Raw genomic sequence first — 23,025 nt, 5'->3', positions numbered from 1 at the left:
TATGGTAGGCATTGAGGTGCATTATATTTATATTATATATGTATATATATACACACACACACACACACACACACACACACACACACACACACACACACACACACACACACACACACACACACACACACACACACACATATATACACACACACACATATATACACACACACATTCCCCACACACACGCACACACCTGGCTGGAGAACTTCTCCTGCAATATATTTTTTTTGCATTACTAATTTTCCCTGCAGCCTCTCTCTGTGGGACCCATACCTTTCATAACTTATCTAAAGTTGCAAATGATCCCCAGGCTGCTGAGTTCAAATGACACTTCTCTGTTTTTACCTTCCTTGCTTTACTATCTGCATTTGATAAAGCATAGACTTAATATCCATAATAAAGCTGCTTCCTTTGTCTATTATGCTAACATACACTTGTCACCAGTACCCCTTAGTGTGGAACCTATTAAAGCCTCTTTACTTGGCACCCTTTTGTTCTCCCTATATATACACTATATCATTGATAGACCTTATTCATTCAATTGGGTTTATAGTAGAAGTTCACATTCCAAACACAAAAAAGTACACAAGGAATATTTTTTTGTATTTATTTCCTTTTCATTCTGTATTGATGACACTTTTCCATAGTGCTTTACAGAGATCATAGAGCATTCATATCAGTCCCTGTGGTTAGTCAGAAGCCAGTTAACCTTGGGAAAAAACCCAATCAAGCTGAGAGAACATACAGCACTTCTTTTAGCCTCCTTTTGTGTCAGTCATTTACAAAATGCAAGGCAGGGTGCCAAGTGCAAAAAAACAGGTGCAATCTGCCATGTTTTGCACTTTGCACCTTCCTTCCACACTATTTAAATCATCGTAGGTGTCTGCTCTTGGTTTTTAATCACAGAGACCTGCAGTTGCTCCCATGAATACTGCAGTGCCTGTGTTTGTCAGCAGTGAGGGGCAGATAAGGGAAGGCTTCCGCGCAGGGGCAGTAATATCTGTCCTCTTTAGGGTAATATACTTGGCATATGTAGTCAAACCAGAAATTCAGGTAATGGCAAAGCACAGACAGAATAAATTTAGTAGCATTTACTTTTACTTTTACAAAATAACCTGTAAAATAACTGAAAATGGGTGAATTATATTGGAGATCTGTCATTATGCAAAATTGTAATGTAACATGTATAATTTATTTTTATGTTCTAGCCATTTTATTGTTTTCCTATTGTATTGTTCCCCTATCTTTTCAGCATAGTGGAAAACTACCTACATCTATAGTTGACTGAGATCCATTTATGATTATACGTTTTCTTCTGCTTACTTAATCTGAGTCATTAACCGTTTTTTTTCCAATGGCTACATTTGCCATAGAAAATATACCTTTTATTATTATTTTTTGTGCAGTACATTAGAGTACAGTTTCCTTTGGAGGTGTTTTGGCAGGAAAACTGCTAATGTGGAACACTGATTTTTTTTTTCCATATATACACTGCATCCATCTACAAATTACTAGGTGGAACATAGAGGGGTCTGTTTAAGGGGGAAAATCCTGCACAAAATTTCCTTTAAAAATCGCCATAAACCAGTTTCCTGATGTATTTGGTGGTTAGTCCTTTAATATGTTTGCTAGAGTGTTACATCCAAGGTAGAGGCTGCACCCCAAAAATCTAGTGAGGTTCATGCTGGCTAAGTAAAAGTTATGTGATTATGTAACCCTTTTAGCCTTAACAAGTTGTGCCGTTTTTTTATTCATGTCGGCAGATGTAGTGTCCCTCTGTCAGTATACAGTATTTCAGCCGGCAAATGTGTGTTTTTCCATTCGTAGCAGGAGCTACAGGGGAGTATCAGCCTGCTGATATACACTGGCCAAGGAACACTACATATGCCAAGATTTTGGGTTCACAACTATTTCCTCATCACTATTGTACAGCATTTGCTGAATGTCCGTGACTATTTGCATAAAACCTGTTGGAAAAATGTTTCTTCTTAAATACTGATTTGTGCTGCATTTGTGATTATGTTCTATGTTCCAGTAAATGTGATAGTGATCTTATGTCACACGCTTGCATCATTTGTCATTGCTCTTGCTTGTGCAGCTGTCAGCATTTGCCAAATCTTTTCCTCTGCTTGTAGTTGCATTGGCTTGGCTAAAATTCACTTTCAGTATTTGATTCAGTATTTCTATGCCACATGTTCATTTGTAGTTTAGCAAGTTATATTATTGACATGCAAATTCAGTGCTTGTTTAATTACCTTGATGTATTGCTTCTACACCATTTGGTCACACATTTTTCTAAACCAATTTCTGTTCTATAATGTATAGACTGTGGGATCCAGCTAGTACCAAGTGAGGACATAACTATATGCAGGCAATATGTGGCTGGACCCCCAACCTGAGTGTGGGCTCTATTAGCCTGCCCTTTAACACATGACACAAGGTCACCCATTCCAATTAGAACAAAAGAGGTTTCGCCTAAATATTCGGAAGGGGTTTTTTACAGTGAGAGCTGTGAAGATGTGGAATTCTCTCCCTGAATCAGTTGTACAGGCTGATACATTAGATAGCTTTAAGAAGGGGTTGGATGGCTTTTTAGAAAGTGAGGTAATACAGGGTTATGGGAGATAGCTCATAATACAAGTTGATCAAGGGACTAGTCGGATTTCCATTTTGGAGTCAGGAAGGAATTTTTACCCCTCTGAGCCAAATTGGAGAGGCTTCAGATGGGATGTTTTGCCTTCCTCTGCATCAACTGGCCGTTAGGCAGGTTAAAAAAAGTTAAAAGGTTGAACTTGATGGACGTGTGTCTTTTTTTCAACCTAACTTACTATGTTATTATGTATTATAGCACAAATTAACTATGTGTGCAATATAGTTGGGCAGTTATTAGCTACAGTATGACAGTGATCATTTGTCATAATCAGAGAACCAGATCTTATATCCTATTTTCCAGGAGAAAGTGCTTTGTAAGAGAATAAGTTTCTCTCCAAGACTGTTTCTTTCCTTGGGAATTATAATTGCTTGGACAATCTTTTCACATTTAGGGGCCTATCTACTAAAACTCGAAATAATCTATTTTTTTCTTAGAACAAAATCAACCTAACTCCCTTACATGAAAAAAAAGTTAAATGGTTGAACTTGACGGACGTGTGTCTTTTTTCAACCTAACATTAATCAAAGCTAATACCTGTGTCCATTTGTCACAATACTCTGAGAAGTGTTTGGCCAGCCTACTAATGCTTGGGCCCGCACACCCATGTAGCCATATAATGCAAATTGTTATTGTCAGAACATCCTTATAGTTGTAACATTGTTTACTCAGAAGAACCTTCTGTAGTTGCCAGAAAGGCTCTGTATCATTTTTTCCCCCTCATCCTAGTTACATACATCTTTACAAATGGCAGACATCCTCTAGATATATTTGAATTGTGAATATGTGAAAACAAATGGAAGCAAATCCTTGCTTATAAGTAGGTTATGCCTTGCCCTTTATGTGTGTGCTTCAGCGCTTTCTGTGTCACAGTAATGTTCTTTGCAGCCCTGCGCTGTGATAAGACTGGATTGGCAACTCCCATACAATTAACATATTTGTGGCATATGCTCATGTGAAGCAGAGCCAATGTTCTGTACAGACTTGCTTGTGATCTTACCTTCTGGAAAGCAACTTCTGTGGAAATGCTTTGTATCAGCCAAAATGATGTCTTTAGTAGGACAATTTAAAGGGGACTGTTAACTTTAAAGGGGTTGTTCACCTTCAAACACTTTTCAGTTCAATTGGTTTCAAATAGTCCACCAGATGTAAAGATTTTTTACAATTACTTCTATTTGTATTGCAGTGTAGTTTTAATTTTTCCCCTTCTAAAGCAGTTCTGGGGAGGAGGGGGGGTCACACTCTTGAACTGTTTGGTTGATCCATTTGTTGCCTTTGTCCCTGCTTAGCAGTCTCATTAAATACAGCTATTAGAATTTATAAATAGTTGCTAATATTCCACTGATACTGCTGAGAAATGCATAAAATAATTTTATCAACTAAATGTAATAAATTGTGACTGTTCAGATGCTTCTGGGTCACTGACATTCAAAAAAAATGAAGGTTGCATACTCAAAGAAAAAGTTCCCATCATTTTATTTTATCCAAAAGTTACTAAAAGGTTACAAAAAATAAATAAAGCATAAGCTCCTGGGTCACTGAGCTGCCAGACTGAGACACTAGAGAGACAAATATTAAATTTTAAACTTTTTGGGGAAACGATCAAAAATGGAAAGCAATTGAAAAAAGTCTTTATTTCTGGGGAACAATCTGAAAACAACTTAACAGAAAAAAGTGTTGGGAAGGTGAACAACCCCTTTAATATGTTGCAGATCAGGGGTCCACAACTTTTTTATTTTTTTACCCATGACCCATATTGAAATGAAAAAAGGATTAAGGGAGAGTGTAACCCTTTTAATGCTTAGGGTCCTGAAAATTACTGTGTAATTTTGACCCTTGGCTAATGGATCCTATATATGTACTGTTTTCAATAGCAATTATATTTACAAATAATTTTAAAACCACCGTGAATATAGAATACATTTAAATTGGAAAGTTGTTCAGAATGACATTGTCTTTTATTATTAAAACCTGAGTTGGGGGTGGTCATGTCCCTTCATACAATTTGTGAGTGAATTACTTACTTCCCATGGTAGCAATTGTGGCTTTAAAACATGCTGAAGCTGACATAAACGTATATGTGATCATGTAATCTGCATGCACACACAGTGATAAAGATACAGGATATTGGGTATCTGTTTTTTATTTTTTACTTGTTCTTATATATGCATAAGATACAGCAGGAACTGAGATCAACAAAAAGAGATTACTGTCCCTGACAAGGTTGAGAGTAGTATAGTTAATATTCCAGCGCTTACCTTCATAAGGCCGCTTGCAAGTTGGCATGTGTCACTTTAAGAGCCTCTGCATGAATGCAGCCTGTCATATGCATTTTGTGACATCATTGCTAAATATATAATCCTAATGCTTCTAAAGAGCTTTCCTGCCCTCTTCTCCTCTTTAAAACTGGGCCTACGTGTTACCTTTCTATCAATGGTGCATTCATTTTCCCAGCATTCCAGCTGCTTCTGTCTCCATGACTCCGATATGACACCTGTCTCTCTGCTCAGTCAGCACGGATCACTTTGCTTTTTCCGCTCTACAAACTGTGCCGGTCTGCTGAGGGAAAAACAAAAGCGAGACCTGAAGCCAAGCCTCTTGTGTTCCATTTACAGAGCAGCAGCCCAATGGAGCCGGGAATGGCACGAGAAGCGGAAACTTTGTGCAGTTTAAACACATCTTAATAAATGAAGAATACAAAATACCAGCTGCTCACATCTTCAGTCTTTCCTTCCTTGTAACCACTGCTACATCCAGCAGCACTTCTGGGGGTCCTTCCAGCTCTTTCTGTATTTCCTATTAATCCTCTCTTGAGAATGCAATTCGATGGAGGGGACTGAAGTGTTGTTAAGTATGCGCGAAGACCCTAGTCTTCATGTCCGTTACAGGTAAGAGATCTCATTTTATAGCGTAGCTGCTCTTGCCTTACACACTCACACAACTAACATGATGTGCTTCATTATTTCCTTTCTACTAAAAGCTATCATTCACAGGTTGACTTGCCATATAGAATAATAATTACCAGATCCAACATATGATGGTCTGTACATCTCTGAAACACTATCTAAGATCGTCCAGTGACCAGTCACAAAATGAATAGGTCACTGGGAAATTACTAGTTACTGTTAGTTTTAATGACTTTTTTTTTCTAACAGGATTAAAAAAGGAGCAATGCTTGTCTATATAATTCTGCTATACACATCACAACTATAATACTTGCCGTACATACTGCTGCTGTGACTGCATGCAGTAACTGTATATAATAGGATGCTTAAGGGGTTGTTCACCTATAAATTAACTTTTAGTATGATGGAGAGCGTGATATTTTAAGACAATTTGCCATTTGTTTTCATTTTTTATAATTTGTTTTTTGAGTTATGTAGCCTTTTATTCAGCAGCTCTCCAGTTTGCAATTTCAGAAATCTGCTTGCTAGGGTCCAAATTACCCTAGCAACCAGGCATTGATTTGAATAAGAGACTGGAATATAAATAGGAGAGGGCCTTACTAGAAAGATGAGTAATAAAAAGTAGTAACAATAAAATTGTAGCCTTTGTTTTTAGATGGGGTCCTTACCCCCATTTGAAGTTGGAAAGAGTCAGAAGAAGAAGAAGGCAAATAATTAAAAAAAACTATTAAAAAAAATAAAGGCCAATTGAAAAGTTCTTAGAATTAAAGGGGGTGTAAAGGCAAAAAAAATAAATCCCATTTTTACTTTCTTTAATGAAAAAGAAACCTAGCAAAATATACTTGAATTAAAGAATGTCTACCGGTTTTATAAGAAACCTGACAGTATGCAGTGAAATTCCCCATTTGTTTTACTTGCCCTGACAGCTTCGAATAGGACGGTCCCTAACTGCTTTGCAGGGAAAGGATCATACTTTAAAAAACGTCAGGTGAAGCCCCCCCGCCCCACCTTACTTCCCAGAACTCGAGCAGCTTTGTTTGTTTCTCTGTAAAGCAGCCGGCGACCATGTAGTGATTTGTATCCGCAGACCCAGTGCAGTCTTTATATTCTGATTATTAATCATCTTGCTGTATCGGCTTCTATGGCAGATATTATTTTACTTGTGCTATTTTTATAATTTATGACAATCCCTAAGCTTAGCCTCCCAACTGAAGCCCAGACCACACTGAGCATGTGCATAGGCTTGGTCTTGCAAAGATGTTTAACAAAGTTACAAAATGACAGCCCCCTGCGGCCAACTTTTAAAGCAGAAATATCTTTTTTTAATTAGGCTTCTAGTGTTTAAATTTAGTATACAAAATACAGCATTTCTAGAATTATTCTATTTTAGACTTTAGTTCCCTTTTAACCATTCTGTAATATACTAATCATTATGCACATGTGCACCTCAGAATATCTTCAGATTTCAATATTCTGAAAGATTGGATTCTCCCGGCAGTCTGTAATTCTTAAAAAATCATTATTTACGGCTTTAAAAGGGAGAGTTGTTGATAAATCTTGACATTCATGTGTGCCAAATGTATATTGAACATATATCTATCCACATAAAGCCAAGAAAGTATTAGAACTACTTTGTTGATACACACACACACGTTTTCGAAAAACAACTGCACTCACAGGTCAAAATGAGAAGTTCGAAAATAGCTGTGAATGCCTATTATACCATTGTCATTTCTAGGTTCAATTTGAACATCTGGCAATGCACAGTAAATATCTGAAAAGCAATTTAAAAATGAAGATTGGCTTAGAGATGGCATATAAGCTTATTTTACCATTAATTTTGAACAATGGACAAATAGCTGCGTGTGAGCAGCCACAATGCATCCTAGTGTGTTCCTCCTGGGGCAGTCCCGGGGTGTAATATAATACTTCTCACAGCTAATTGCCTTTTCATTTTACATGGGGGAATGGCAGCTGTACACCATCATCTTTTGTATTGTATTGTATTGTATTGTATTGTTCACTAGCTCACTATATTTACATTTACTTTTATATTTATATTAATGCTCCCATAATGATCAGTGATAATGTAATTCATTAAGGCTGCCCACCGATGTATCTGTTTTATGCTGTGAGGTTTCATTAAAGTATTGCAGATAAAGAATGGCTATAAGATATACTTTGCTTTAGAATAACGTGGCCTTACTCGCTTTATCATGCCGATTGATTGGTTTCAGTCAATTAAACACTTATGGAATTTGCTCTGCTGGGTGTAAAAGAAGGGTACTCCCATGTCTGAAAGGGTTCAGAAAGTTAAAGCTAAGCTAGAATTCTTTGTTTGGCCTCTGCAGGCCTCCGTCTCACTGGTCTATTACAGGTATGGGACCTGTTATCCAGAATGCTTGGGACCTGCAGTTTTCCGGATAACTGATCTTTCTATTATTTGGAAATTCATATCTTAAGTCTTCTAGAAACGCATGTTAAAATTAAATAAAACCAACATTTAACCAAATTTAAATAAAACCAACCTTATAAATAAGGATTAATTATATCTTAGTTGGGTTCAAGTACAAAGTGCTGTTTTATTTTTACAGAGAAAAAGGCAATCATTTTTAAAAATTTGGATTAGATGGATAAAATGCAGTCTGCGGGAGATGGCCTTTCCGTAATTCAGAGCTTTCTGGACAACAGGTTTCCAGATAACTGATCCCATACCTGTATTAAGGTTTGCCTGTTGCTCTGAGGATTAGTATGGTAGCTCCCACTCCTTAAAATAAGCACAACAATAGGTTCCCTTGCTATATAAACCGAAAGTGCTCATGAGACCTATAGAACATTTGTTTTTAAAGGGATACTGTCATGGGAAAAAAAATTTTTTCAAAATGAATCTGTTAATAGTGCTGCTCCAGCAGAATTCTGCACTGAAATCCATTTCTCAAAAGAGCAAACAGATTTTTTTATATTCAATTTTGATATCTGACATGGGGCTAGACATATTGTCAATTTCCCAGCTGCCCCAAGTCATGTGACTTGTGCTCTGATCAACTTCAATCACTCTTTACTGCTGTACTGCAAGTTGGAGTGATATCACCCCCCTCCCCCCCCCAGCAGCCAAACAAAAGAACAATGGGAAGGTAACCAGATAACAGCTCCCTAACACAAGATAACAGCTGCCTGGTAGATCTCAGAACAGCACTCAATAGTAAAAACCCATGTCCCACTGAGACACATTCAGTTAAATTGAGAAGGAAAAACAGCAGCCTGCCAGAAAGCATTTCTCTCCTAAAGTGCAGGCACAAGTCACATGACCTGGGGCAGCTGGGAAATTGACAAAATGTCTCTTCCCCCATGTCAGATTTTAAAATTGAATATCAAAAAATCTGTTTGCTCTTTTGAGAAATGGATTCAGTGCAGAATTCTACGGAGTAGCACTATTAACTGATGCATTTTGAAAAAAACATGTTTTCCGATGACAGTATCCCTTTAAGGTTTAGGGTAGTGACACACAGAGTGAGTGAGTGTGAAATGCTCATAATTGCCCTTACATTATCCTAAATCTTAATCTCTTACACACAGCCCTTGCTGTGTGTAAAGTGATTATGGCTTGGTAATAATCTCTGCAATAGTCACCTGGCATTTGAGGACATATGTGGGCAATTTCAAAATATTGCGGCAAAATGCTTGCGCTCACCCTGCCCGATCCCTTAAACCCATAGCACACCAGGGGTTCATTTCTGCTGCTTTGCAGTTGTTAGCATAGGGCTATGGGCAGTTGTGGAGCTGATCCACATTAGAACATAATCTATGTTACAGTTATGCAACTAGCAATTACTTTTCATTGTATTTGGCTGAAGCTGCTCAGATGATTGGTGAAATTATTTCACGATTACTTAGCAAATATATAATGTACATGGCATAATGAAAACCTTCATACACGTGAGAACAGAATACATTCTTTTATGTCAAAATGCCATGTCCCTTCAAAGGAGAACTAACCCCAAAAAATGAATGTGGCTTAAAATTTCCATATTATATACACCGACCTTATTGCACCAGCCTAAAGTTTCAGCTTGTCAATAGCAGCAATGATCCAGGACTTTAAATTTGTCACAGGGGGTAACCATCTTGCATAGTGTCTGTGACACTCACATGCTCTGTGGGCTCTGAGCAGCTGTTGAGTTTAGGTTTTGTAACAAATTAATAAACAGAAAATGAGGTTGGCCTGTAATATAAGCTGATGCTAGTGGGATGATTATTAAATTCTGATGCTATTTGCACTTGTTTCTGTGCTGCCATGTAGTAAATATCTGTATTAATTACTAATCAGCCTTTATATTCTATGTGTACTGTATATTTTTAAGTCAAACCCTCAGCAGCAGCAAATTTATTGGGCGGGCACCCCAGGGCCGCACGGTCCTAGCACCTGCCTGTATACTCCCTCCCTGCAAGTGCGCCTGCACTGGAGCGATGAGGAGCTGCGCTCCCCAGTGATTCCCAGAAAGCGGCTGGGCAGCATGCTGCCCCTAATATTTTGCTGCCCTAGGCCTGGGCCTTTGTGGCCTCACCAAAAATCCAAAGCCTGTCCCTCAGCTCAGTAAGTGACAGCAGCACAGAGCATGTGCAGTGAATCAGCAGAAAAGAAGATGGGGAGCTACTGGGGCATCTTTGGAGACACAGATCTTTACTGCTAAAGGAATGTGGTTGCCTTGGCAGGTACAGAAGCCCGAACATAATGTACAACATTTCTAGTCTTATTCTTCTTTAGTTAAAAGGGATCCGTCACCTAAAAAAATTGCCCAAAATCCTATTTTATCACATTAGTCAAGCAAAATGAACTTTAATTACACGATATACATTATTTGAATCTTGCTTCCTTCTGTCTGGGAAGTCATAATAATAGCCAGCAGGCAGGAGCCATTTTGTGGACACTGTTGTTAAGGCAAGCCTTGCATCATCTCAGAATCTTGTTTGTGCAGCAGAATGGGGGACCCCCATGCCCTGGCTACACAATTAAATGGTGAAGAGTGAGGGAATGTGGGGAGAGCAGTGACATGTAGGAAGTGCTGAATGGAAAGTGAAAGTAATTGCCTAAGGCATAGAGGAGGGCAGACAATATTTGATTGACAGTTGAGATTTTTAATGGGCTTGCAACAGCTATTAACGCTTTAATTAAAAATAGAAATTGGATGTATATTGAACATATATCTATCCACATTAAAAAAAAAAATAGAAATTGGATTTCATATTTAATTTGAAAAGGACTTTTATAATACAGATTGTTGTGTCTGGGTGACAGGTCCACTTCAAGCTTTAGTTCTCCTTTAATCAGTCCATGTCCCATTTATAATACAGGTTACCTTCCTCCTTTATTTGTTACTTGGAAATGGTTGGTGGCCTGTTTGTTGTATTTAGGTTGCAGTTTACCTTCCTAAGGGTCAGGAAAGGGTTTTGGACAAGATGATTCTGCTATTGTTCTTGCCCTGGGTGAGCCAAACCCAACAATTCCTTATAGACTAGCCATCCATTGGGCCCCTAGTGGCTCATTACATGTCAAGGGGTTGTTCAGCTTTAAATGGTGCACTAGTAATGCACGGTGGATTGTACCACTAACCTTGTTATTGGATTGTGCCAGTCATGAAAGCTCAGAGACCAATGTGTATATTTAACAATATGGTGCAAGATGACTCTCTTGTATAAATGAATGAAGCATCCGAAAGCAGCTTTAGCAGATGAGAGGGTTGATCAGTTCAGCAGATGCATGAAACTTGTCTGAGCTAATTAGGGTTACAGGGCTGAAATTGTCTCCGGTCTGTGAATGATGTCCACAGGGAGAAGCCATTTGTAGAACATGCCATGCGAGATAACTCACTGGTGTCCTGATCATAGTATAATGGATGAAATAATCGAAAATAAGAATAATGATCAACCATCGAGGTAATTGTAGTTTAAAGTGTCTGCTACCATGTGGCAACCAAAGCAGCCAGCCAGGAAGATTAGCGAGGATTACCTGTGTTGTGATTTTAATCTTAATCCAGTTCCCGCAGGCCAGGCATATATGTGACAGCATTCCATGTTTTCCTATCTTCATGATCACCTACACCCACTGCATGGATCCGTGTGGTTATTTGATTTGTGCAACAATCTTCCTGTGACCAAACCCACCACTGAATCTGGCATGAACCACTCTCAGGACTTCTTTGACTTTAGGCTTTTCTATTCCTTGAAAGCAATTCTCATTTTCTCTTGCTGAGAATGTCCATCATGTCTTTCTGCTTGGGTTGCAGGAAATCGCCCAGGTAGCTATTCTCTTCTTGTTTTGCTGTCACATTGTGTGGATTCTAATTGTTAGATTGCTGTGTGATTCTTTGCAATGTCTTTGCTGTTCACCTATAAATACATTTTTAGTGTGGAGCAGAGAATGATATTCTGAGACAATTTGCAATTGTTTTTTATTATTAGTGGTTTTCAAGTTATTTAGCTTTTTATTCAGCAGCTCTCCAGTTTGCAATTTAAGCAATCTGGTTGCTGGGGTCCAAATAACCCTAGCAACCATGCATTGATTTGAATAGGAGAGGACCTGAATATAAAGAGGAGTGATCAATAGTAGCAATAACAATACACGTGTAGCCTTACAGAGGATTTGTTTGAGGATTTGACTCCCATATGAAAACTGGAAAGAGTCAGAAGGCAAATAATATATAGGAAATCAATAATGAAGACCAACTGAAAAGCTGCTTAGAATTGGCTATTCTATAACATACTTAAAGTAAGCCAACCCTTTAAGGTGTGTGTGAATGACTCTGTACAGCAGAATGTCATATTTCTATACACGGTTGCATAGTGACTACTGACTCAATGTGTGGAATATCTACTTGTAATTGCTTTTCACTTGTATTCAGTGTCTAGTGAGACAGTTATTCTTTGTATTACATGTATGAGGGGTTGAGTGCATTAAAGTGATGTCATAAAAATATTCAACTTCAGGTTAACGTTAAGTATGTTCTAAAATGACTAATGTTCTAAAATGGCCTTCATTTATTCTTTTTTTTTTTTTTTATAATTTCTCCTGATTCTTTCCAGCTTTCAAATGGGGGTCACTGACCCCATCTAAAAACAAAAGCTGTAAGGCTACAGTTGTAGTTATCACTTTTTTTATTACTTCTTTTTCTATTTAGACCCTATCCTATTCATATTCCAGTCTCTTTCAAATAAATGCATGGTTGCTAGGGTAATTTAGACCCTAGCAACCAGATTGCTGGAACTGCAAACTGGGTAGGTGCTGAATACAAAGCTAAATAACTGAAACCACCAAAAAAATTAGAATCAATTGTGAGTTGCTCAGAATATCACTCTGTACATCATACTAAAAGTTAATTTAATGGTGAACAACCACATTAACCAAAAACACAGGTAAATATGGCTAAAACATGGACATGGGGCTGCAGTGGAAATGGTGTCTTTCCATGCAGCCATTCTGTAACCTGTTTAAAGGAACAGTTGTGTGTAATGACATGATGGGTTAATCTGGATTTTGTTCTTATTGTGGTAAATACCCAAACTACACAGAGTGGAATTAGCAGGCTGTGGTCTATGTGCTATGTAAAATGCCTGCTTTACTGCCCAGGAAAACTTGATGATTCTTCTATATGGCTATATAAGCTGTAGATACAAGTGTGATAACAGTGTCTGTTAAGTTTGTGTGCCTCAGGGTTGCCAGGTTTATTTTTCAAAACCAGCCAAAGTCGGCTACAAAACCAGGCCAAAACTACTTTCAAAACACTTTCAAAGTAGCCCAAAAATAGCACAATACGCGCAGGAAAAAAAAGTCTAAAAAATAAACGAATATATGTGAAAATACGTCTTTTTAAAGTTTTCACTGTTTCACATATTTTTCCATGAAGCAAAATGGGACAGAGTCGCCCATCCAGGGGCGTAACTACAGAGCGGGGCCCAGGAGGTATAGGGGCGAGAATGCTTAAGAGCGACAGAGACTGGAGTACAGAGCCCAAAATCTGGTAATTCCTGACTTCTACACAAGTCAGTCCCATTGCATGCTGGGCATTGTAGTCTTACATTATAATTAGCAGGTGGCAAATTGTTAAACAAAAACTTCCTTACCCAACATGCATTGGGAGACGCAGGCATGGCACATTAGGGCCAAAAAGTAGCCCAAATCGGTACCTTGGCTAGTTTGTACTTTCAAAAGCCGCCTGGGCTTTAAATTAGTAGCCCAATTTGGCTGGAAAACCACCAACCTGGCAACCCTGGTGTGCCTGGATCATTTTGATGATTGCAGAGAAAATAGTGAGCCTCAAACCGCCAATAAATATAAATATATATATATATATATATATATATATATATATATATATCTCATCTTATGTAATACAGAATGGTATCCCTGCCTCAACACTGCCTGCAGCATGCAACAATATTACTGTATCATTTATTTATACAGCAGCAAAATAATATGTAACATTTTATAGAGATTGATATTCTTCACATTAGCCACATTTTACTGTCACAACTCTATGCTGTTTTCATACATCTGCAATCAGTGTAATCTATATTAGTTAGCACAGAATGCATGTCAAAGAAAATTCCTTTTATTCATATGCAATTTTTGTGAGTCTAACTGGCAAAATATCGTTTCATCACTGATTTCTTTATCTTCATTTTAGTGTTTAAATTCAAATTTCTTTTAAGAAAACGTCATGTGCAAGGTTTTGATGAACCCTCTAGCTTTATCCTACGTAAATTGTGCTTTATCTCGTGACATGATGGGTTTTTTTTATTATTGGTACATTGCATGTTGTGCAACAGTTATTTCTGATTGGTGGATCCTTTGCTCCTGTTCATTTATTCATGCTGAGACTATTGTAAGTAGATATCCCTGCTGTTATGGGGCCTTGGCATCATTAATCATTTAAAGTGGCAGACAAATGCTGCATCATACTTTATTTTAACGTTTTTGTTTGGCCACATCTCTGCTCATAATGTAGCTGCATCGGGTTTAGCATTGCAATGAGTGGTAGGATTGCTGTAATGCAGTTGAAATCATGATAATGCAAATGTTTTGTTCTTTTTGCTTTAAGAATGGAGGCATCATGTCTGGAGCTGGCCTTGGAAGGAGAGCGTTTGTGTAAGACCGGGGACTGCAGAGCTGGGGTGTCTTTTTTTGAGGCAGCGGTGCAAGTAGGAACTGAAGATCTGAAGACTCTGAGCGCCATATACAGCCAGCTGGGCAATGCCTATTTTTATTTACACGAATACAACAAAGCTTTGGAATACCATCACCATGACCTGACTTTAGCAAGGTAATCATTCCAGAGCAAAGGGCTTTCCTTGCCCCTCTGAAACTGGATGTGAAGGGATTCCCTGCAGGATTAGAAGTGGAAAGGAGAGGTGCCTTTCCAAGTTCACACCTGCTTATTAATTCATGCGTTTAGGCTGTTGTAAAATAAGATCCTTGCTCTTACGTACCTGAAACATGATGAATAATTCAGCTTGTCACGTAAAGGCTTTATGTTTCATTGGTTCAGTAACTTTAGATAATATAGTAAAGCTAGGCGTGCATACTGCAGCCTCTCCATTGTCTGCCTTTGTTAACTACTAAACATGGCAATGTCTCTATTTGTCTGTGTTATTTAGAACATTGAATGCAAACTAGTATTCACCTTTGGGTTCTAATAAATTCTAGAATTTACCCAAACAGAATCCAAACCTATGTGGATGGTGGCACCAATGACAACAAAGTAATGTGAACAAGTTAGGATTAGATATAGTATCCAGTTTCTTTGTATGAGAGCTGGTATTTATCCATGTCTAAATATGGTGGATTTAGTGCACACTGTAGGCTACTTGGATGGGGACAAACTTAGCACATACCTGCTAGCAAGATGAAATCTGGAGAAGAACTCTGATGGGCTGCAGAACAGAACCTACTGGAGTCTGTGTGGTGGGATGTTGGCTACTCAGCGGAAACATAGGGTGTACCGTTAATCTCCCTTCTATAGAAAGTGCGTTTTCTTTTTCAGGACCATCGGAGACAGACTCGGTGAAGCCAAAGCCAGTGGAAACCTTGGCAACACCCTAAAGGTTCTGGGTAATTTCGAAGAAGCCGTTATATATTGTGAGCGTCACTTGGAAATCTCACGTGAGCTGTATGATAAGGTTAGTGTACAACTACAATCACAACTATTATACTCACACTAGTGAGACTTACAGTGAGGTAGGAATACAGTAAACAAAATTAGTGCGTCATGGGGAAACATTCTCCCAATAGTACAAAAAGTTAAAATCCTATAATAGATGTACTCCCTCAATGCCCATAAAACCTCCATTTATACACAATTCTAAGTTTATATTTGAGGCATTTCTGTTTGCTTTCCAATCCTTGATCAGTAGAGTATTGGTCACTAGGCAAATCTACACACATCCAACACTGTTACCACAATCCATTCTCCAAGTCAGCGTGCAAAATACTTATTTATATACCACCCTCTCACAAAGGAGTAAAAATGATGTAATATTTTAGGTCTGACTTTACAAAATGTCCATCTCCTTCCAGAAGTTGGAATCAATGGTAAAGAGGAGGATGCAAACCACTGCAAATGTTATTGTTTAAATATACAAACTACCGTAACTGAAAAATAATAATTATCTTGTGATCCTGTGCTAGCACAGTCATCTGTGCCAATGAGTCCAATGTTCTGTTGTATCTTTTGCCTTCTATATTTACCAGGGCTGTTTTATACAAAGAAGGCACTTTTGTAAGCACATGATGTTACTTGCTGAACAAGCAATGTATGTCCTTTAACAAAATACCCATTCCTTAATCTTCCAGGTTGGGGAGGCCAGAGCACTGTACAACCTGGGCAATGTGTACCATTCACAGGGCAAGAGTCTGGCCTGCACAGCAACACAAGACCCAGGAGAATTCCCAGAGGAGGTGAAGGCAGCTCTGCAGAGGGCAGTGGATTATTATGAGTAAGTAACAATGTTCAGGCACTGGAATATATTAGTGTTTTGTAACTTTTACTAGCAGTGCATTTACATTAAAGGGGAACTCCGGCTTCCAAGCCAAAATTTGATAAAGAGGCCCACATAACACAAAAACCCCTAATATACCCATCACAGTTATCTGTTTCTTCAAAAAGTATAAGAATAAATGCCATTTTCTATGCTGAATTTCAGCTGTTTAACATTTCTTCTCTTTTTGCATCATTTGAAATCCTGGCAGGGAAGGAGGGACTAAAATACTGATGTTATAAATTGTAACAACTTCTCTACAGCTTACAGGCAGCATGCAGGAACTACATAACCCACAATGCATTGCACTGTGATGTTCCGTTCCTTATTGATATCACGTGTGCAGGGAATTGTGGGGTTTGGAGGATGCAAGTTGAGCACAGCTGGCTGATTATACAAAGTAACAGTAGTCAGCTCAGCAAAGTAGTCAGACAGATCAGCAGGAGAGAAGGGGGCTAGGCTTAGGGAACTGTTCCAAACCATTAAAAATCATGAAAAGTCTGCATATTTTTAATTCATGTATATTGCAAAGTTGCATGAAATTATGTTTACTTTTTAAAAAGTTTGTTATGTTTGTGTGGAGTTCCCCTTTAAGGGGAACATGCCTCTCCTCAAGTGTTTGTAGTATTCCTTCTGAGAAGAGGGAAACACTGACTGGCCCCAATAAGAGCAAAATTGATCTGTAGTTGGTATCTGATCAGCAGCTACCCCTGTTGCACTTTATAATACCTTTCTTGAAATATTTATAGTTGTGGCCAGAACCAGAAAGGGCTGTTGAGGAGGCCCAGGACATCATAACTGTGGGTCTGATGTCCAATGTAACTTTCATGTGTGGGGGCTGTACTACACCATAATGTTATAATATTTACTATTCCTTTACACCTCCATAAATCAGATCATTCATTGTAGTGTATCTTTATACACAGGGCCAATTTATTGATTGTAACAGATCTGGGAGACCGAGCAGCCCAGGGCCGTGCTTATGGAAACTTGGGGAACACTCACTATTTGCTTGGGAACTTCCGAAAGGCAGTCTCTTCTCATGAGCAGGTACAGTATCCTGTGTGTACAGATTGCTGAGCTACAAGTCTTGATTATTATATTGTATGTAAAACTCGTGTATATATATTTTTATTTGTGCTATATTTATATCTATCTCTAGAGCAATGTGTAATCTATTGCAAAGTAGTCAAAAATGCAATTTACTGCTGGAAAAACCATTAGCAATTGCAATGCTGGCATGGAGGAATCTATATTATGGAAGTGTCACTTGGGGTTCATAGTTACTTAGTTAAATAGGGTTGAAAAAAGTCTATCAAGTTCAAACCCCTCCAAATGAAAACCCAGCATCCATAAACACACCCCTCCCTACTTTCAAATAAATTATATATACCCATACCTATATGTACTATAGAGTTTAGTATCACAATAGCCTTTGATTTCTTACCTCATGTAGCCAATGAGAAAGACCTTTGATAATCCTACATTGTTTTATCTTCTTTCACCTTTTTACAGCGACTTCTAATTGCCAGAGAATTTGGGGACAGATCCGCTGAAAGAAGAGCATACAGCAACCTGGGCAATGCGTTTATCTTCCTAGGAGAGTTTGAGATGGCAGCAGAATATTACAAGTATGAAATGTGTTTTCCATTGTTAAAGCATGTCCTGGTTGAGTAAGGGCAGTTTGGAGGGCATTATTATTACATTTGCTTGCTGTCCATGAGGATGAGAATGGCAGCGTTTCACATCATTACCTACTTATATAATATATAATATATATTGTTAAAGATTATATTTGCCCTTTATCATAAAATAAAGGGTAGAAGTTAGCACTGGGAAAGAAATGAATGGTTGTTTCTTGGACTAATGTGTTACTGATATCAGATAAATATGGAATGCTTTTATAGAAAGACACTACAGCTGGCACGGCAACTGAAGGACAGAGCAGTAGAGGCACAGAGCTGTTACAGTCTGGGAAACACTTACACTCTCCTGCAGGACTACGAGAAAGCCATTGAGTATCATTTAAAGCATCTTGCTATTGCACAGGAACTGCGGGACAGGTGAACAGTCAATTCCTCTTACAACATACATATTGTTTTTATTTTACTCACGTTTCTGGCATAAAGTATAGGAAATTCAGTTGGTTATTAGGAGTGGTTAAATAACTGGTGTGGGTGTGTGCAGATGAGAAAGCTTTAGCTTATGTGTCAGCCTCAGTGATGCATCAGCGGAACATTACACATCCTTCATCAGCTCTGAGCACAACGCATAGACCCGTGTCACTGTTCTGTTGTGCTTCTCTAATCACCTGTATCACTACACGCAGGACTAGAAAACATATACAGTATGTGGCCAAGAGAACGTGGACACCCTTTCTAATTACTAGAATTAGCTGTTTAAACCACACCCTTTATTGCTGAGACAGGTGCCACTACATCAATGACATTCTTGACAATTATGTGTTCCTAATTTGTGGCAACAGTTCGAGGAAGGCCCATTCCGGTTTCAGCAGGATAAAAACCCTGTGATTTATATAAAGTCCATTCAGAATTGCTTTCCAGAGATGGGGGTGGAAGAACATGACTGTCTGCATAGAGCCCTGACCTTAACTTAACCAAACACCCGATAGATACATTGGAACTCCAACTATGACCCCAATATCAATTTCCAACCTCTTATGCATTAATGGAAGCAGATCCCATCGACTACATTCTTACATCTGGTGGAAAGCCTTCAAAGAAGAATGGAGGCTATTATAGCAGCAAAGAGAGGATGACTTTATGTTAATGTTGGACAGGCAGTTTTCCAGACACTTCTGGCCACAGTGTATATAACAAATGGCTGCTTTTTAAAATTACAGTGTTTATAAAAATTATTACCCAGACAGAATATACAAATTGTACTAAATAACCTTATTTTAAAATGGTTATTGACAGCAAGCAGCTGGGGAACTCAAATGGCGCCAACTGTAGATGTAGCAGACTATATAAAGGCATATGGTGACCACAGAACATTTGAGATAAAAGTGGTTTGTGTGTGCCAGATGCTTTCATTAAGCCTGGTCTCTTAGTATACACGTTTAGTATTACAATTGCTGTGTGTAAATCAATTGTGTGGGTTTGATTGCATGTGCATGGGTCTTGTAGCTCAGCATATGAATTTCCAGTGAACAGCATATTCCTGTTATATTTCAGGGTGGGAGAAGGACGGGCCTGCTGGAGCCTGGGAAATGCATACACTGCCTTAGGAAACCATGAAGAAGCTGTACATTTTGCAGAGAAGCACTTAGACATTTCAAGAGAGGTATGAAAGCTAATTTAGTTACAACAGCATGCTTCTGTATTGTTTGCCTTATTGTTAAGTGCATGCTAAGCCATATCTAGGGAATAATGTGTGCGATGACAGAACATGTGCATATGGGATACTGGAGTGCTTTAGTCATATGATATTAGATATAGGTGTGTCTTAATACTTGGGGATAGGAGATATAGGTGTGCCTTCGTACTTGAGGGGGGGAGGGACAGAGGTTTATAAGGATAGAGAAAATATGTCTGCTTTAGTACATGGTGATCGGGGGAACTGGTGTGCTTTGATACTTGGGTATATGGGATGCAGGAATCGGGAAAGCCTTGCTGTTTAGTGAAGGCGGAGCCCAAATATTATAAAAAATGAAAAAAACTTTATTAGGACATGTGCTAACCTGACGTGTTTCATGTCAAGGTGAACACTTACTCATAGGATGTCCTAATAAAGTTTTTTCATTTTTATAATATTTGGGCTCCGCCTTCACTAAACAGCAAGGCTTTCCTGATTCCTGCATCCCATATACCCAAGTATCAAAGCACACCAGTTCCCCCGATCACCATGTACTAAAGCAGATATATTTTCTCTACCCTTATAAACCTGTCCCTTTTTTGCCTTTTAAAATTATTTATGAACAACCCTTGGACTGGCAATAATTTGGGACATGACTACTTTGTATAATCATATGAAAATTGATTAGATTCAGTTAATGACCTTTAACCAAAGCTTCCACCCACTTGAAAAAGAGCTTGGCTCTAAACATGTCGTGGTACAACTAAAGCACCTTAATTTTTGCAGCAGCAACCTGCGTTTGACCAATTCTTCAGCACATTTTCTATGATTATACAATACTACTGTGTATAACTTTTGATCCCCTTGCATAAGACATCTGTGACTTTAATTAGACTTTGAATTACAGTTAGAAAAGTGGAGGCATACACCACGGCAAAATTTCACATTTATATGGGATGCAGGTATGCTTTGGTGCTTTGGGTATAGTTGTTCTTAGAAACACGGGGCTTCTACATCAGGAAGCTGTTATCTACCTTTGGTTTTAAATTCTACAGGGAAAATAAATGGATATATGCTTAAAAGTCCAGATGCCCTTAGAATGCCTGAAGAGTTATGACCATTTTTTTTAAAAATGTTACACAATGTTATCAGTTTCCCTTTAAACGTTGAGAAAAACAAAGCAATATGATCTTGCTTTAAAAATGTAACATTTCTTTTGTCCACTATGGCATACATGGTACAATGTATTAGGGATGCACCGAATCTACTATTTTGGATTCGGCCGAACCCCCGAATCCTTCGCGAAAGATTTGGCCGAATACCGAACCGAATCCTAATTTGCATATGCAAATTAGGGGTGGGAAGGGAAAAACATTTTTTACTTCCTTGTTTTTTGACAAAATATCATGTGATTTCCCTCTCCATCCATAATTTGCATATGCAAATTAGGATTCAGATTTGGTTCGGCCAGGCAGAAGGATTCGGCCGAATCCGAATCCTGCTGAAAAAGGCAGAATCCTGGCCGAATCCCAAACCGAATCCTGGATTCAGTGCATCCCTACAATGTATAGATATTAATTCTCATACACATTCTGTCCAAAACACATTCTGTCAATAGACAAATAGACAGACCTAAATCTGTGAAATTAAATTTGCTCTCACACAAGCCCCGTGAGCCAGGTTTATTCTGTATGTATTCATTGTTACATGGCTAATGCGCTGCTGGGAAATTTCACCTTAACAGCTTGGAGATCGTAATGGAGAATTTACCGCACAGTTGAACCTTTCTGACCTACAGATGGTGCTGGGACTAAGCTATAGCACCAATGCCTCAGTACTGTCAGAAATCCAGGATACAGACACAAGTAAAAATGGTAGGTATCAGTAAGCAGTATTTTGCATTAGTTTTGGCTGATTCAGTGGCGCGCAGTCATTCCATTTGGTTAGTAGTTGCTCATTTGCATGCACATGGCTGCTGAATGCTCTTCAGATTGCCCTGCTCCCTAACAATCCCAAGCCTACTTTTTCTCACTCTTCATCCTTGGTTTAGATGGGGGAGACCCTGACTTTTTTATACTACGGTCTTCCCAGTCATACCTAGGAAAAAAGAGAGTCAATGGTATGACTTCTCCCATTTAAAAATTGGTTTCCAAAATGTGTTCCTTCAATGATTAATGTTTCTTAAGTATAGATATAACATCTAAAATATATGTACAAAAGGGTAAGCTAAGATGTTGCTTTGAATGCTTTTTTCCCTGTGCAACTGTTTTTTAATAAAAAACCTTTTTAAAAGCCAGATACATTTTCTTTTCATGATACAACTGTTTTAATTAAAAGAATTGGTTACATTAGCTGCTGTTCACGTGATACTTTGTGTTTTTTCAAATAAGGCGCACGACCCAGGTTAAGCAGACGTCACAGTATGGAAAACCTTGAACTTGTTAAGATAACACCTGAGAAGGTAAGTGACATGTCTCTTCTCTAAATGTTGTGGCAACTTACACCTGACTTCAAGGGTCAGTTAACAGAAAACTATACCCCCAGAAAGAATACTTAAAAAGGAGATTTTGTGATACTCCTCATTAAATCCTTTTCTCCTGGGATGTCTGTGGGACACAGGGACCATGGGTATAGCATCCACCAGCAGGAGGCAGGACACTAGATAAGAGGAAGAAGACTACTCCCTGCTGGTATACCCCTCACCACTTCATGATATACTCCGTTTTGCCTAACAACAAGAGGTAACTAGCAGTAACAGAACTATATACATATGAAAAAGGCATATTCACAATCTAAAAAGGTCCGCTTCCAGGAGGGAAGCCCTGTGTCCCACAGACATCCCAAGAGAAAATAATTTAATGGTAAGTATCACAAAATCTCCTTTTCTCTGTGGGACCATGGGGACATACCAAAGCTGTCCCATTACTAGCGGACAGGTAGAAGTGAAGCCTAGACTTTAAGCTACTGTGACCTGCAACACCTTTCTGCTAAAGTGTGTGCAAGATGCAGCACAGACCTTGAGTTATTAGAACTTTGTTAAAGAATAGATAGATGATCAGGCAGCAGTTTGACACACTTGCTCTGCTGAGGCCTGGTTCTGGAAGAAGTGGCATCTCCCCT

The 23,025-nt window shown here is 38.6% G+C and overlaps 1 protein-coding gene across 9 annotated transcripts in view; it reads left to right on the top strand.

Annotated features, from left to right (window-relative positions):
- Positions 1 to 23,025, top strand: part of gpsm2.L (G-protein signaling modulator 2 L homeolog) — a 35,425-nt gene that overhangs the window by 5,360 nt on the left and 7,040 nt on the right. For 4 of the 9 annotated variants that reach the window (XM_018258697.2, XM_018258698.2, XM_018258694.2 and 1 more), the window contains 10 exons: positions 5,266 to 5,538; positions 14,652 to 14,873; positions 15,594 to 15,729; positions 16,403 to 16,545; positions 17,514 to 17,637; positions 18,103 to 18,218; positions 18,495 to 18,650; positions 19,785 to 19,893; positions 21,650 to 21,779; positions 22,296 to 22,366. In XM_018258697.2, coding sequence (XP_018114186.1) covers positions 5,477 to 5,538; positions 14,652 to 14,873; positions 15,594 to 15,729; positions 16,403 to 16,545; positions 17,514 to 17,637; positions 18,103 to 18,218; positions 18,495 to 18,650; positions 19,785 to 19,893; positions 21,650 to 21,779; positions 22,296 to 22,366 — 1,269 coding nt within the window. In that variant the 5' untranslated portion in view covers positions 5,266 to 5,476. Of the gene's footprint in view, positions 1 to 5,265; positions 5,539 to 11,456; positions 11,853 to 14,648; positions 14,874 to 15,593; positions 15,730 to 16,402; positions 16,546 to 17,513; positions 17,638 to 18,102; positions 18,219 to 18,494; positions 18,651 to 19,784; positions 19,894 to 21,649; positions 21,780 to 22,295; positions 22,367 to 23,025 lie in introns of those variants that run through there. The other 5 variants (XM_018258704.2, XM_018258700.2, XM_018258703.2 and 2 more) reach the window with 3 other exon arrangements.

Source organism: Xenopus laevis, chromosome 4L (assembly GCF_017654675.1).
Source record: "Xenopus laevis strain J_2021 chromosome 4L, Xenopus_laevis_v10.1, whole genome shotgun sequence".
NCBI classification, from domain to species: domain Eukaryota; kingdom Metazoa; phylum Chordata; class Amphibia; order Anura; family Pipidae; genus Xenopus; species Xenopus laevis.
The sequence above is the reverse complement of the archived record's forward strand: the minus strand, read 5'-3'. Positions and strand labels throughout refer to the sequence as shown.